General features: G+C 40.7%; 1 protein-coding gene across 4 annotated transcripts in view; it reads left to right on the top strand.

Moving 5' to 3' along the window:
* Positions 1–13,803, top strand: part of GSPT1 (G1 to S phase transition 1) — a 39,513-nt gene that overhangs the window by 2,360 nt on the left and 23,350 nt on the right. For 3 of the 4 annotated variants that reach the window (XM_055339389.1, XM_055339388.1, XM_055339386.1), the window contains exons 2-4: positions 12,347–12,391; positions 12,503–12,544; positions 13,257–13,484. In XM_055339389.1, coding sequence (XP_055195364.1) covers positions 12,523–12,544; positions 13,257–13,484 — 250 coding nt within the window. In that variant the 5' untranslated portion in view covers positions 12,347–12,391; positions 12,503–12,522. The remainder of the gene's footprint in view (positions 1–12,346; positions 12,392–12,502; positions 12,545–13,256; positions 13,485–13,803) is intronic. The other variant, XM_055339387.1, reaches the window with a different exon arrangement.

Here is a 13,803-nt window from a genome sequence, read left to right as displayed (position 1 = left end):
AGGGATCCCCTGTTGATTGGTATTTCACTTGCATAGGCAGTTGACGTTTTCCTGTCCAATAAAGAAATTCAGCTCTTTTTTTTTTCCCCCCTAGATCAACCCATTTCGGCTGCCCAAACTAGTTCCTTGCCAGCTCCTTAAAGTGTTGGTTTCCCTGTACTTTATCACGTAGATTCCTTTTATCGAGCCATTTTCTCTGTGGCCCTCCCTGCTTCCTTTGGAGCGGCCCGCACCACTTGGGCCACCCGTAGAACTCCGTTTCCAGCCTAAGTAGCCATCAGAGCCATCAGCCATCCAAGGGCAGTCATCCTGAGAGAAATGGTCAGGAACGATGGTTATTGTTGAGCGGCTAGGCAGTACATCTTACACCAGGGGGACTGCTTTTCTCTTCCTGGTATTTGCCAATTTCAGCTTTATTCTTGACACTTTTCCCTGTGACACGGCTAGGAGTTGGCGATGTAAAAGTGTGTGGGGAAGTGGTTGTTAGTAAGGAAATTCCCTACATTGCGATCGGTTTTTTCTTTTTGTTATCAGAAACCTATTTTGGTGTAACTTTATCAGATGCTTCTACAAAATGTCTCAGAATCTTAAAAAATAATCCTCTGTAGGATGTTTGTTTGTTTATTTATTTTAAGAATCTTGGCTTTTTTTTTTAGTTTTTTTTTTTTCGAAGATTTTTATTTATTCTTGAGAGACAGAGAGGCAGAGACACAAGCAGAGGGAGAAGCAGGCTCCATGCAGGGAGCCCCATGTGGGACTTGATCCTGGATCCCCGGATCACGTCCTGAGCCAAAGGCAGACGCTCAACTGCCGAGCTACCCAGGCGCCCCTGTAGGATGTTTATTTAGAAAAGAATGGGTTTTCTAATCTCATGTCCAGAGTTTTATGCTAGATCACATGTTCCAGCCCATTCAGGTCCATAAAATACCACCCTTAGAACAGGGAACTCTGCTTGGAAGAAGCAGGGGGAAAGTTGGAAATAGTACTTAGATTGAAATTCACGGTGGGGCGGGGGACCATAAAATTTGCAACTTTTTTTTATAGTGAGGAAATACTCAGTAGGGCAAGCATGTTTTCTTTTGTTGTTAAGCCATAGCTGAAATTTGTGGTGGGTGTGTTTTGAAACTAAATACCAGGAGAGCTCTTAAAGGATTCTAGAGATAGAGCATGAGAATGAATGACTTGTAAAATGTGTCTGTCTAGAATGAATATCTGTCATTTCTGGAGGAAACGGTCTCCTTCCTTCCTCCCTCCTTCCCTCCCTCCCTTCCTCTCTTTTTTTGGAAATCCAGTGGGCCTTGAGCAGGAGGAGGAAGATGTTTTTGCCCAAAGTGTCATTCACCTTACTGGAGGGCTGCTTGTTATGCCTGTTTCTTAGCCGTCCCAAGTCAGAACTTGGGATTCAGTGTTGACCTTGAATCTTTTTGAAAATTTAATACAGGTTTCCAAAGGAATGATTAAGTAGAACACATTTAAGTGTAATTAAGTATAATTCGTTTAAATATAATTCTCTGCAGATCCAAGTAAATTGGCTAAGTGATGCTCCTTAAAGTAGAGGTCCTGAAATGAATGAGAATGTGTAAGATGGGTTACTTGTAGTAGAACTAACATTTTCTATGATAGACTGTACTTGAAGTTCCACTTTGCACCCAGTTCAGTCTTTGTTGTTGTTGTTGTTGTTAAATGAGAAACAGATTTAATGGTGGTGATCAGAGTTGCTTGGTGTCTTGGTTTATTTGGGCTGTTGTAACAAAATACTCCAGACTAGGTGGCTTTTAAACAATGGAAATTTATTGCTTACAGCTCTGGAGGCTGGAAGCCTGAGACATCAGGGAATCCAGCCTGTTCTGGTGAGAGTCCTCTTCTGGGTTGTCAGTTGCTGACTTCCTGTGGCTCAAAGGAGCTCTATGAGACCTTTTTTCTTTTTTTTTTTTTTTTTAAATGAAGGCAGTAATCCTATTCCCGAAGAGTCCACCTTCATGATCTCGGACCTCTGAAAGGCCCCACTTAATTTTATCACATTAGGCATTAGGATTTCAATATAGGAATAGGAGAGACACACGTTTTTCAGAGCATACATAGCACTTGGACTTTTAGAACAGCCAGAGCTTCTAAAATAGTAGTGTAGTGTTCTTTCTACCACCCCACCCTCAACACCTCTCAAAACTCTGCCACTAAAAGCAGTACAGAGGGATGCCTGGGTGGCTCAGCAGTTGAGTGTCTGCCTTTGACTCAGGGCGTGATCCTGGAGTCCCGGGATCAAGTCTGGCATCAGGCTCCCTGCATGGAGCCTGCTTCTCCCCCTGCCTGTATCTCTGCCTCTCACTCTCTCTCTGTGTCTCTCATGAATAAATAAAATCCTTAAAAAAATAATAATAAAAGCAGTACAGAATAAAACTAGCAGTCCTCAGTAGGCCCTGAGAGGAGGAATTGTCTTCAAAATGTTGCACATTGTATTGTGAAACTTGAATTTTAGAGAGAAATGTTCTTTCTTTTCTTTTTTCTTTTTTCTTTTTTTTAAAGATTTTATTTATTTATTCATGAAAGACAGAGAGAGAGGCAGAGACGCAGGCAGAAGGAGAAGCAGGCTCCATGCAGGGAGCCCGATGTGGGACTCCATCTGGGTCTCCAGGATCACGCCCTGGGCCAAAGGCAGGCTCTAAACCACTGAGCCACCCAGGGATCCCAAGAAATGTTCTATTTTGTAGTGTTTGAGTTCCGCTAAATGCCTTTTTGTAGGGGAGAGGTGTTTTTTGTTTTTTGTTTTTTTTTTTCCAAAATGAGTAAGCTATAATGCACCATTAAAAATTTACCGTTTAGAAATATACAGTAGTGGGATGCCTGGGTGGCTCAGCGGTTGGGTGTCTACTCTCCAGCTTTGGGCGTGATCCCAGGGTCCCAGGATCAAGTCCCACATTGGGCTCCCTGCATGGAGCTTGCTTCTCCCTCCGCCTTCCTCTCTCTCTGTCATGAATAAATAAACACAATCTTTTAAAAAAAGAAATATACAGTAGTTTTTAGTACATTCACAAAGTTTGAGACCATCACCACTTGGTGAATGCTTGTTAGTCACTAGTCTCTCAAAGGTGACCTCAGCAGAGCCATAAGATCCAGAATCAAAGTAATAATTGTTTTGTCCAGAAGGGCTCTTAGACTTTATTTACATTACACAATACCTGTGGAAATTGATAGATAAATTTAGATAGATAAGATTCTTTTTTTTTTTTTTAAGATTTTATTTATTCATGAGAGACGACAGGCAGAGACATAGGCAGAAGGAGAAGCAGGCTCCCTGTGGGGAGCCTGATATGGGACTTGATCCCAGGACCCCGGGATTATGACCTGAGCTGAAGGCAGATGCTCAATCACTGAGCCACCCAGATGCCCCAGTAGATAAGATTCTTGAGATTTGTTTCTCTTTCTGTAAGACCAGAAGGCCTGCAACAACAATTCTACTGTCAAGGATTTTTCAGGCTTCCATGGAACAGACAGTGGAGTGCAGTAAGAGAGAAGCAGGGAAAAGGATTGTTCCTGGAATTTCTTTTCCTACCTTGATTTACTGATTATTAGACTCTTAGATTTGGGTTCTTTTTTCTTTCTTTCTTTCTTTTTCTTTCCTTTCTTTCGATTTTTATTCATGAGAGACACACAGAGGAATAGAGACATAGGCAGAGGGAAAGGCAGCCTCCTCACAGGGAGCCCCATGTGGGACTCAATCCCAGGACCCCAGGATCACTCCCTGAGCCAAAGTTGGACGCTCAACCCCTGAGCCACCTAGGCGTCCCATTAGATTTGGGTTCTTATTTCATGATTTTACAAGCTTGAATGGCCGGAGTATGGAGAACTATGTAACAAGTGAACGCTTTGACTGGTGCTGTGCCACATCAAGCAGCTTTTTAAACTGTTAGAATTTTTGATTGGTAATAAACTCACTTTGGGGCAGGTTTTATTTAGCGTAGTTAGTACATAACTTTGTGCCTTCTTTTGGCCTTTGCTTATTTTTCACCTTTTCTGGAATGAAAAGACAGCAATTAAAATTTATCATGCCAGTTAGAGAAATGTACAGGACAGATTTTAAGCCTTGTCTTGCTTGCATTTGTTCACTGGGGAGGAGATACCTTTTTTGAAAACAAAAAGTTATTTTATTTTATTTTATTTTTTTAAGAGAGAGTGCACACACAGGGAGGGGCAGAGGGAGAGAGAATCCCAAGCAGACTCCTTGTACATTGAGCTTGGAACCCATGGAGGGGCTCGATCTCAGGATCCTGAGATGACCACTGGAGCCTAAACCAAGAGTTGGACACTTAACTGGCTGAGCCACCCAGGTGTCCCAAAGAGGAAATGTCTTAAAGTGTTAAAGTAGTATTTCTGTTGAAAAGAAAGGAATGAAAGAGATTTGATAACCTTTTGGAGTGAATTAGCAGAAGTAGAATGGATTGTTTTGAGATGTGAATCTCTGGCTTTGCTTATATATATAGCAATTAACCAACAAACGTTTGAAGGCCTTTAGAACACGGGAGGATGCTACCAAGATGATTAAGTTGTGACTCTCAAGGAGCCTGGAAAGGAATGGATCAAATATCCATTTTACTCTAATGAGGGCCCTAACATGGTAAGAGGGCCATACAGAGTCGGGAGAGAGCTTTCAAAGCTGAGAGGAGGAATCGTTCACACTTTTCCTTACGTAAGTGGTTTCAGTCCTGTCACCCTAATCATAAAACTAGAGATCTATTTTCTGTTAAGTGTTCTTTGTGAATACCTTGGGGTCTTTTTAAATTGAGATCTAATTTACATATACAACTTACCCTTGTGTTTCTCTGTTTTATTAAGTTTCCTAGGAACTTGCTGGAGTAGAGCATTGGTTATCTTTTTACATTAATTGAAGTATAGTTGACACACAATGTTACATTAGTTTCAGGTGTACAATATAGTGGTTCCTCCCACAACAAGTATAGCTCCCGTCTGTCACCAGGCAGCTGTTATTACAGTCCCACTGACTATTCCTTGTGCTAGAGCTTGCATTCCTATTAGCATCGCTTGCTCTTCTTTTTAGACTATTTGTTGTCTCTTTCATATGAACAGCCCTGAGCTACTGCAGTTCCGGTAGTGTATCTGTTGGGCATGTTAATTTAGGATTGCATCCTTCTATTTGCAGTTCTTAAAAATCTTTGGGAAGCAAGAATTGGCCGCTAGTTGAAGATTCTTGATTGTTCTGAGACCCTTAGACTCCTTTAACTGTCATCGTTGATTCATATCAAAGCTGCTTAAAAGTTTTGTCCTTGCTTTCAGTAGATCTTAAAGCATGGCTGGGCAGTAGATGTATTTGTTTTTTTTTTTTTTCATAAATGGCTTTGTTCTGAGGTAACCCAACTGTTACCGTACTCCAAGTTGAACCAGATCCCCAGCATAATTCTACTTTCCAGGTGAGAGAAACTGTAAGGATTTTCTGAGCATCTTTTATTAGCCTGGCCTGAGAGTGGTGACACCAAATTCCAGACCACATTCCGACTAGGTAATGATAGTCACTTGAAACAAACAAAAAGTGCATACCTGTCAGTGTCATTGAGGTAATTTCCTGGTTGACCATTGCTGCAGAACTCCAGTGGGTTAACCATACTACTAAGTGGCCTGTGTCCATCTCCTTTGGGTAGTTGCTTTTGGTTGCATATAGATGTTTTTCTCTTACTTTGTACCTTATTAGGGCTGTCTGAAATGGTTTCAGGTTTATGTATTTCAAGTATACCTCCTTGTTTTTGATGCAGGTGGGATATAAATCATAGATGGATATTTTAGGGTTGTTTGAAGAATACAGTGGGACTTTACAGAAAGCCTAATCAAGTTGGTATGTGGCATTGTGTTAGTGATTAAATAGATAAGATTTTGGAATGTGGGGGCTAGAAATGACTCCAGCAGTAATACAATTGCCTCATTTTTGGATAAAGAAACTGAAGCCTGGAGATGCTAAGTGAAGGCATAAGGTCACTCACTGCTTTAATGACATGGTTGATTCTAGAATCCACATTTGCCAACTGCTAGTTCAGTGCTCTCTGCACACATCACTATTTAATAATGGGGAAAAGGGTATGCTTAGAGCTGATACTACAACCAGCGTGGGTCTTCTCACTCTGGAATTTGCCTTACATTTCATTCTTAAGTTTTTGTAATTATTAATGGGGCTTCGACCTGCTTGTTGTAGTCATAAATTTACTTGGCAGTTACCACTTAATGTGGAATCTTCACAACACTCTCCTCATGTATAGGTGCTGTTAACACATTTTACAGATAAGAAAATTAAGGCTCAGAGAAGCTAAGTAAATTAGCAAGGTGATATCCATGACTGCACGGAGAAGCTAGATTAGAATCTAGGTCTGACTTCAAAGCTTATTCTAGTAATGGCTATTTGCTAGCCCTTTCCTTGTGATTTGATATTAAAAGATATTTTTGGCCGAGATACTTTCTTCAGAAAAGGAGCCCATTAAAAAAAAAAGAAAGAAAGAAAAAAAGGAGCCCATGACTGTGTGGGCTATGGCACTCTGTTCTGTCTCAGTGTGAGCGGAGTAACATTCTTATAAGGAGGCAGTGCTCTAAAGTAATACCTTGAAATTGTTGCTTTATACATTTTAAGAAACGATGATGTAAAATAATTTAAACAGCTCTGGCCATGACTGTCTGTGACATCATGCCTTTAATTTTAGAGTGTTAGGTAATTAAGGCAAAACCATGGACCTTTGTATATGTTCTGTGAGCTCTTCTTTCTGATGTCTGCCTTTACTGTTTCCCGTTTTGTCTCTGGGAAAAAAATAGCTCAGCATGCAGTTTTGGTGAGACTTCCTAGTCACCTGAATGCTAGAGAAGTTTTAGTTCCTTACTCAGACTGTACTTGAACATCTTTTTTTTTTTTTTTTAAAGGTTTTTATTTATTCATTCATGAGAGACACGGAGAAAGAGAGAGAGGCAGAGACACAGGCAGAGGGACAAGCAGGCTCCATGCCTGGAGCCCGATGTGGGACTTGATCCTGGGACTCCAGGATCTCGCCCTGGTCCAAAGGCAGGCGCCAAACCGCTGAGCCACCCAGGGATCCCCCCAGAACATCTTTTGAATATTGTTTCTCTAACCTCTTGTTAAAAAGTCTGCACACAGGAGGTTGGTTTTACTCTATTGAGCCCTAATGGGAATGTGGTAAACATAAGACGACACCAGTACTGCTGAGAAAACTGAGCCAATAAGATCACAAGGACCTAGCTCTGAAAACCAAGAGAAAGCTGAAGGGATTCAGTAAAATCAGGTGTGTGTTCTGTATGGTCCATGCACTGTGCCAGCCTGTGGGGACTACAAGGGTAGGAAAAGAGTCTCCATATTTCAGAAAACCACTGTTGTTCTGGAAGTCTGTAATGGCCTTGTGAACCAGAAGGAAGATGAGTTTGCACCTGTAATTGAAGGCAGGGTCCTATCCTAGAGGAGTTCTGAGGAGGGATCATTAGCCTTCAGGTGGGGGGCTGGGTCGGGACTGTGATGAGAGTGGAAGATCAGGTGTGGCTGGTTTGTACCGCAGTGGAGGAGAATGTGTGAGCAGCCAGAGCTGTGCACTTGGGGCTCTTTAATTAATTGAAATTAAAATTTAAAATTCAGTTCCTCAGTTGAGGTAAGACCTTTCAAGGGCTTAATAGCCACATGTGACTTGAGACTATCCTGTCATAACACAGAGAACACATCCATCACTGCAGAAACTGGTATTGGGACAGGATTTTGTCACACTATTCTCACTTCTTTTTTTTTTGGGTGCAAAGTGGTGGTTTTATTAAAGCATAGCATAGGGATCCCTGGGTGGCTCAGCGGTTTAGCTCCGCCTTCGGCCCAGGGTGTGATCCTGGAGACCTGGGATCGAGTCCCATGTTGGACTCCCTGCATGGAGCCTGCTTCTCCCTCTGCCTGTGTCTTTGCCTCTCTGTGTGTCTCATGAATGAATAAATAAAATATTAAAAAAGAAACATAGGACAGAAGGAGCAGTTGCCTATTTCTCAGTTGTATACAGTGTAACACTTTGCAACCTCTGTGACAGCGCTGAAGTTCTTTTTATTTTTTTCTTTAATGAGCATACAATGTACAGAACTAAGGAATTTTAGTTAGGGTAGCCCTTTTATAGATTGCTGCTTAGTGTGTAGAGGGTTAAAGATCAGTTTCATTTCTAAAGCAGTACAAATTTAAATTGGTTATTTATGAAATATACAGATTAAGCACTTTTCAAGAATTGGCCAGAGGTTTGTGTTGAAAACATGTGGCTTGAATTGAAACATAACTTTCATTATTAACCACCTGTATGGCCTTGATTAACTTAACTTGAGCTTTATCAATGAGCTGGCTGAGGAATCTCCATGTTGAAGGCTTGATTTCATGATGAGATCTTTCATTTCATGTGGGGCTTGAACTCTATTCATGCTCTATTGACTGAGCCAGCCAGTTGGCGCGCTCCATGATCAGATCTTTTAAAAATATTTATATTCTTTTAAAAAATTACAGTGAAATCACGGGGCCCCTGGGTGGCTCTGTTGGTTAAGCATCTGACTCTTGATTTCTGCTAAGCTCACGATCTCAGGGTCATGAGATCTAGCCCCGCAGTGGGCTCCATGCTCAGCTGGGAGTCTGCTGCTCTCTCTCTTCCCCTCAAGAGCTGCACATGTGCGCATGTGTGCTCTCTCTCGCTCTCAAATGAATAAATTTTTAAAAACAAAAATTACAGGGACTCCTGGGTGTCTCAGCGGTTGAACGCCTGCCTTCAGCCCAGGGCATGAACCTGGGGTCCTAGGATTGAGTCCCACAATCAGGCTCCCTGCATGGAGCTTGCTTCTCCCTCTGCCTATGTCTGCCTCTCTCTCTTTCACTCTGTCTCTGTGTCTCTCATGAATAAATAAAATCTTTAAAAAAAAATTACAGTGCAATCCACATAACAAAATTAACCATTTTAAGGTGAATAATTTAGCCAATGTTGTGCAACCACACCTCTGTCTAGTTCCAAAACATTTTCATCACCGCAAGAGGAGACCCATTCCCATTAAGCAGTTACTTCCTATTCCCCCCTCCTCCTCCCAGCTTTCATATGAGTGACCCTTTGTGTCTGGCTTATTTCAGCAGGTTCAAATTTTCTCTAACAGTTTTAAGATTCAGATTATCATCTGTGTTAAAGCACAGGCAATAATATTGGTAACATCCTTCTTGTTTTAAAATTTGTGGCGGTATACCCAGTATCACATCCAGTTCATTAATCTTCCTTGATCACGAACCAGAGTATTAGTTTCCCTTTTAATTTGGGGTATTGCAGGTTACTCATTGATGCACTCTGATAGCTTTCCCACTTAAGTAGAATTGTTCCTTTTTTTGAATGCTTGATAAGGGTTTATCTCTGAACATGGAAATACCATTGGAAAATAGGAAACCATAATGTCACTCCTCACTCCTCGGGAGATTTACTAACTTTTCCTTCGCTAGCGGATATGAACTGTGCAGGACTTGAAATCATGGTCATCTGTTTGCTGACTATGAACAAATGACTTTGGGCCTTAGAATTCTCAGCCCGGGCTCCTTAGTAGCTAGTAAAGTCAGAATGAATGTACATTATGAATAAGATCTGAGTAGAATGAACTGGAAAGGGCTGCCTGGGTGTATGTGTGTGTATGAGAAGACGGGTGCAGTTATATTGGGAAGTTTAAATTTAAAAGAACAGCTTGCTATATCTGATTTTTCTGGTTCATTATTGCAAAAATATGAGTTCACAAATGTCGCTGGCATTGCCATTAAGTTTATAATGTGTAAAGCTTTTTTCCACCTTGGGGAAAGTACGGTCAACTTCTTATTTGGGGGCCTTTTAATATGCCTAGGTATATATTAAGCACTTAGTTGTTTTTAGTACTTGACTCTGTCCCTGTGAGCTTTACAAACATAAGGCAAACATAAATAGAATGTTTTGAAAAATAAAGCCAGGAACAGATTGTCATTATTTTGCAGCCACGGAGGTGGTCTGGTGATTGGTGTCATTTTCCTGGAAGTGCCTCACAGTCTTCTGCATGTATTGTGTATTTGTAAGCCTAAGAGTTGGTTCTAGAACTAGGTGGTCAGGTGTGGTATTGTTTGGTTTTGTAAAGCTCAGCTGCAGTTTGGGGTGTCTTACTACGTGATCTTCCCCCCCCCCCACCTTAAAACACTGCATCACCTCTGACTCAGTTTACTTTTACTGAGTAGTTTTTCAGCAACGGCCGTTTGAAGAAGGGCGAGATGGCACTTGTCTAACTTGGAAAAAGCCCAGTTGGGTTCGGTTTGTCTGCGTGTTAGATGGGAGTGATTGCAGTTATGTATTTCAGGGTGTTTGTGGGGGGGGATTGAATGAGTCAGCACATCAGGGCTCATTAAAAATCAATTGGAGTTAATTTCCCCCACCGCCAGTGCTGTGTGGATTTTTGAGTACCTCCGTCTGATCGACACACATCTGATAGTCATGCTGGTTTGATAGAGTTGAGTGTACCTCAGTGCGTTTTAGGGGGAGAGACTCACGTTGATTATCTGCTTGGTGCCAGGAATTATTTAATAGACTTGAAACAAATGTATTCTCTCATTTAATTTTCTCAGCAGTCCTGTCAGGTGGATGGCATATCATTTCCAGAATTCCAGTGAAGTAGCTGCATCTCATAACTTGAGGGGACAAGCCAGCATTTAAAGCAGGAGTCAGCTCAGTGCCAGCCCCTTACCACTACCCTGTGCTGCTCTCCTCCATCCCGAGGAGGCACAAAAACTTGGTTCAATTAGCATGCCTGTTTTTCTCTGAAAATGGGACAATTTTCCTTACTCTACCCATAAAGTTTTCTTTGAAATAGGAAAACAAAAAGTTAATCTCTATTACACCTGAAGTATAATTCCTGTTCCCTCCCAAACCTTGTTCAAATGATTTTTTTTTGGGGGGGGGTGTGGGAGGACGCCCGGGTGGCTCAGAGGTTGAGCGCTTGCCTGCCTGTGGCCCAGGGTATGGTCCTGGAGTCCTGGGATCGAGTCCCACATTGCGCTCCCTGCAGGGAGCCTGCTTCTCTCTCTCTCTCTCTCTCTCTCTCTCAATCTCATGAATAAATACATAAAATTTTAAAAACTCAAATGATTTTTTTTCTTATTTTCTGTTAATATCCTGCTAATCATGTAGGCTGGGATCATCTTAGACCTTTCACTCTTCCTCCTCTTGCCAGATGATGCCTCTGTTAGCTTTGCCCTCAACCCCTCCTCTCTACTTGTACTGCTCATTTGTTCGGAGGGCAGGCTTTCCTATATGGTGATGTTGGTCTGTCTGCCACCTTAGAGGGATCTTCCCAAGTAACACTCAGCATGTCACTTTTCGGAAAAACTTGGTTGCCCTTTACCTTTCTGGAACAGGAAATTACTTTCTTCCTACACTTCACATTGTTGGAGACTGGACCCAAAACTTTGTCTTGATTTACAGGTGTATCTGTGCAGTGATTTTTAAATATGAGCTTTGCAGTTTATGAATTCACTATTCTTTATTATTTGGTGTGTAGGTTTCAGGTGACTTGGAATTCTTTGATACATTCTGCATCTTAGAGATTTTTTGAAGCAAGGGCACTTTCATATTGGGAGTGTCATTTAAGCTTATCAGATATAAAAAATAAACTCACGTATATTTGGGTGTCAGGATATATTTCTCATACCTCTCTTCCAGTGATGTCATAAGTAGATTTGCAGTGTGACAGCTGTGGAAACTGGATTGTTGCTTGATCTTAGAATTCTAATATAGGACAAAACTGGCATCATTGTAATCACCTTTTCTGACATGTTGTAAGGGATCATTTGCATTTCAAGGACTTCATGTAAATGTCCTTTTTATTTTATTGGTATCAAACAGAATTTATTCAAGGATCTTGGTAATAAAATGTGATTATGGAATCTTAAAAATAGCTAATCATAGCCTTCTTGGGCTGGAGCTGCCAAGAGAGAATCTAGAGAAGTAACGTGTATTTGTTGAACAAAATCTCACTAATTTGATCTGCACTGTGCTGCAGATTACTTTTACAATATCTTTGAAGGAGAAGTTTTATGAAGCAAATTAAGAGAATTAGCATGCCTTTATGAGTATATTTCAATTACAGAAAATGTAAAACTGACTGTAATCAGTACGTGTTTAAAAAGATTTTTTAAACAGACTTCTAATTTGAACACCTGAGTTAGTTGCTCTTGGTCTAAATTATTGAGGTTTTTGTTGTGTTATTGAAATTCTGTTTTTACCGTAACTTAAAAGATATATAAAGATGGATGTAAATGACTTCATTTTTAATAGAACTTACTTCTATTTAACAGCACCTGTGGAACCTTCTCAAGAGGAACAGTCATTGTTATGTGAAGGTAATTTTCTGTGATACGACCCTCTATCTAATTGAGAAAACATTAAGTTGTCTATGGTATGTGAAACCTGGATATTGTTTTGTAAATACAATATCTCAATTTCTTGTCTAGGTTCAAATTCAGCTGTTAGCATGGAACTTTCAGAACCTGTTGGTAAGAAAATTTCTGACCATATTAATACAGTATTTTGAAACCCTATCAGGATATAAGGTGCAAATGTAAGTGTCATGGTTATTGTAATGCCTATGTTTAAAACTTTGAGTCTTTGCTGTTAGAATTTAGAAAGCAGTAGTTGGGCATCAGCGCTGCCATGATACACTGAATGATTGCAGATGTTAAAGCTGAGTGGAAGACTGCTAAAGTTGGGTTAAGGACTTGAGCTTGTTCTGTTTTGTTTGTGAAAAATTTCCTTCCTTTTTGCAACTTTCTTATTCTTAATGGTGTCAGATTCCCAATGTGGTTGATAAAGTTGACACCAGATTATTTGCAGAAGAAAAAGCAAAGATCTTGTAAACCCTGTGTTCTGATTTTAAACTTTCCCATTTTCCTGACACTGGAATAACTGGGCTGTTAGGAGTGGTACATCTCCTGTTTACATTTTGTTTGTCCTTATGGAAATGAAGCTTTGTTAAAATAGCAATCTCTCATCAATCTCTGAGTCATCTCTGATGTCAGCAGTGGGGCCGGCTTGAAAGCTGTAATCCATTTCTGTTGTGAAAGAGACTTCCTTGCTTATGCTTCACTAGACGTTAAGAACTAGAACTAAATATGCAAAGTTCTATTTGTTGTTGGAAGGCATCTGTGTTTTACAGTACAGATTGTTGTAAGTCTTTTTCAGAATTCTACATTAAATGTCTTATTTCAGTAGAAAATGGGGAGACAGAAATGTCCCCAGAAGAATCATGGGAGCACAAAGAAGAAATAAGTGAAGCAGAGTTAGGGGGTTGTTCCATGGGAGATGGAAGAGCCGCTGAGGAGAGTGCCCAAGAAATGATGGAGGAGGAAGAGGAAATACCAAAACCCAAATCTGTGGTCGCACCCCCCGGGGCTCCGAAAAAAGAACATGTAAATGTGGTATTCATTGGACATGTAGGTAAGTTGCACTCCTGGCTATGAAATACCACCAGTCACTGGGTACATCAAACAGCTCCACAGAGATTTTGAGTGAAACTGACGTGAATTAATCTGAAATGTTTGGATTTTTAACTCGATAATTATTTTTTTTAACCTGGCAAAACATTGCCAACACTTTGTGGGACAAATAAATAATTTTGTAATGGCATGGGAGCTGAAAAAAAAAAAATTTATATGTGATGCGCCATTGGTCTAAAGATCCACCCTCCCGGCGCAATGGTGGCTAAGCATATGATGACATATGTTTTTTTTTTTATGATGACATATGTTAATTAATA

This window comes from Nyctereutes procyonoides, unplaced genomic scaffold, assembly GCF_905146905.1.
Source record: "Nyctereutes procyonoides isolate TBG_1078 unplaced genomic scaffold, NYPRO_anot_genome, whole genome shotgun sequence".
NCBI classification, from domain to species: domain Eukaryota; kingdom Metazoa; phylum Chordata; class Mammalia; order Carnivora; family Canidae; genus Nyctereutes; species Nyctereutes procyonoides.
This window is presented reverse-complemented; position numbering and strand designations above follow the sequence as displayed.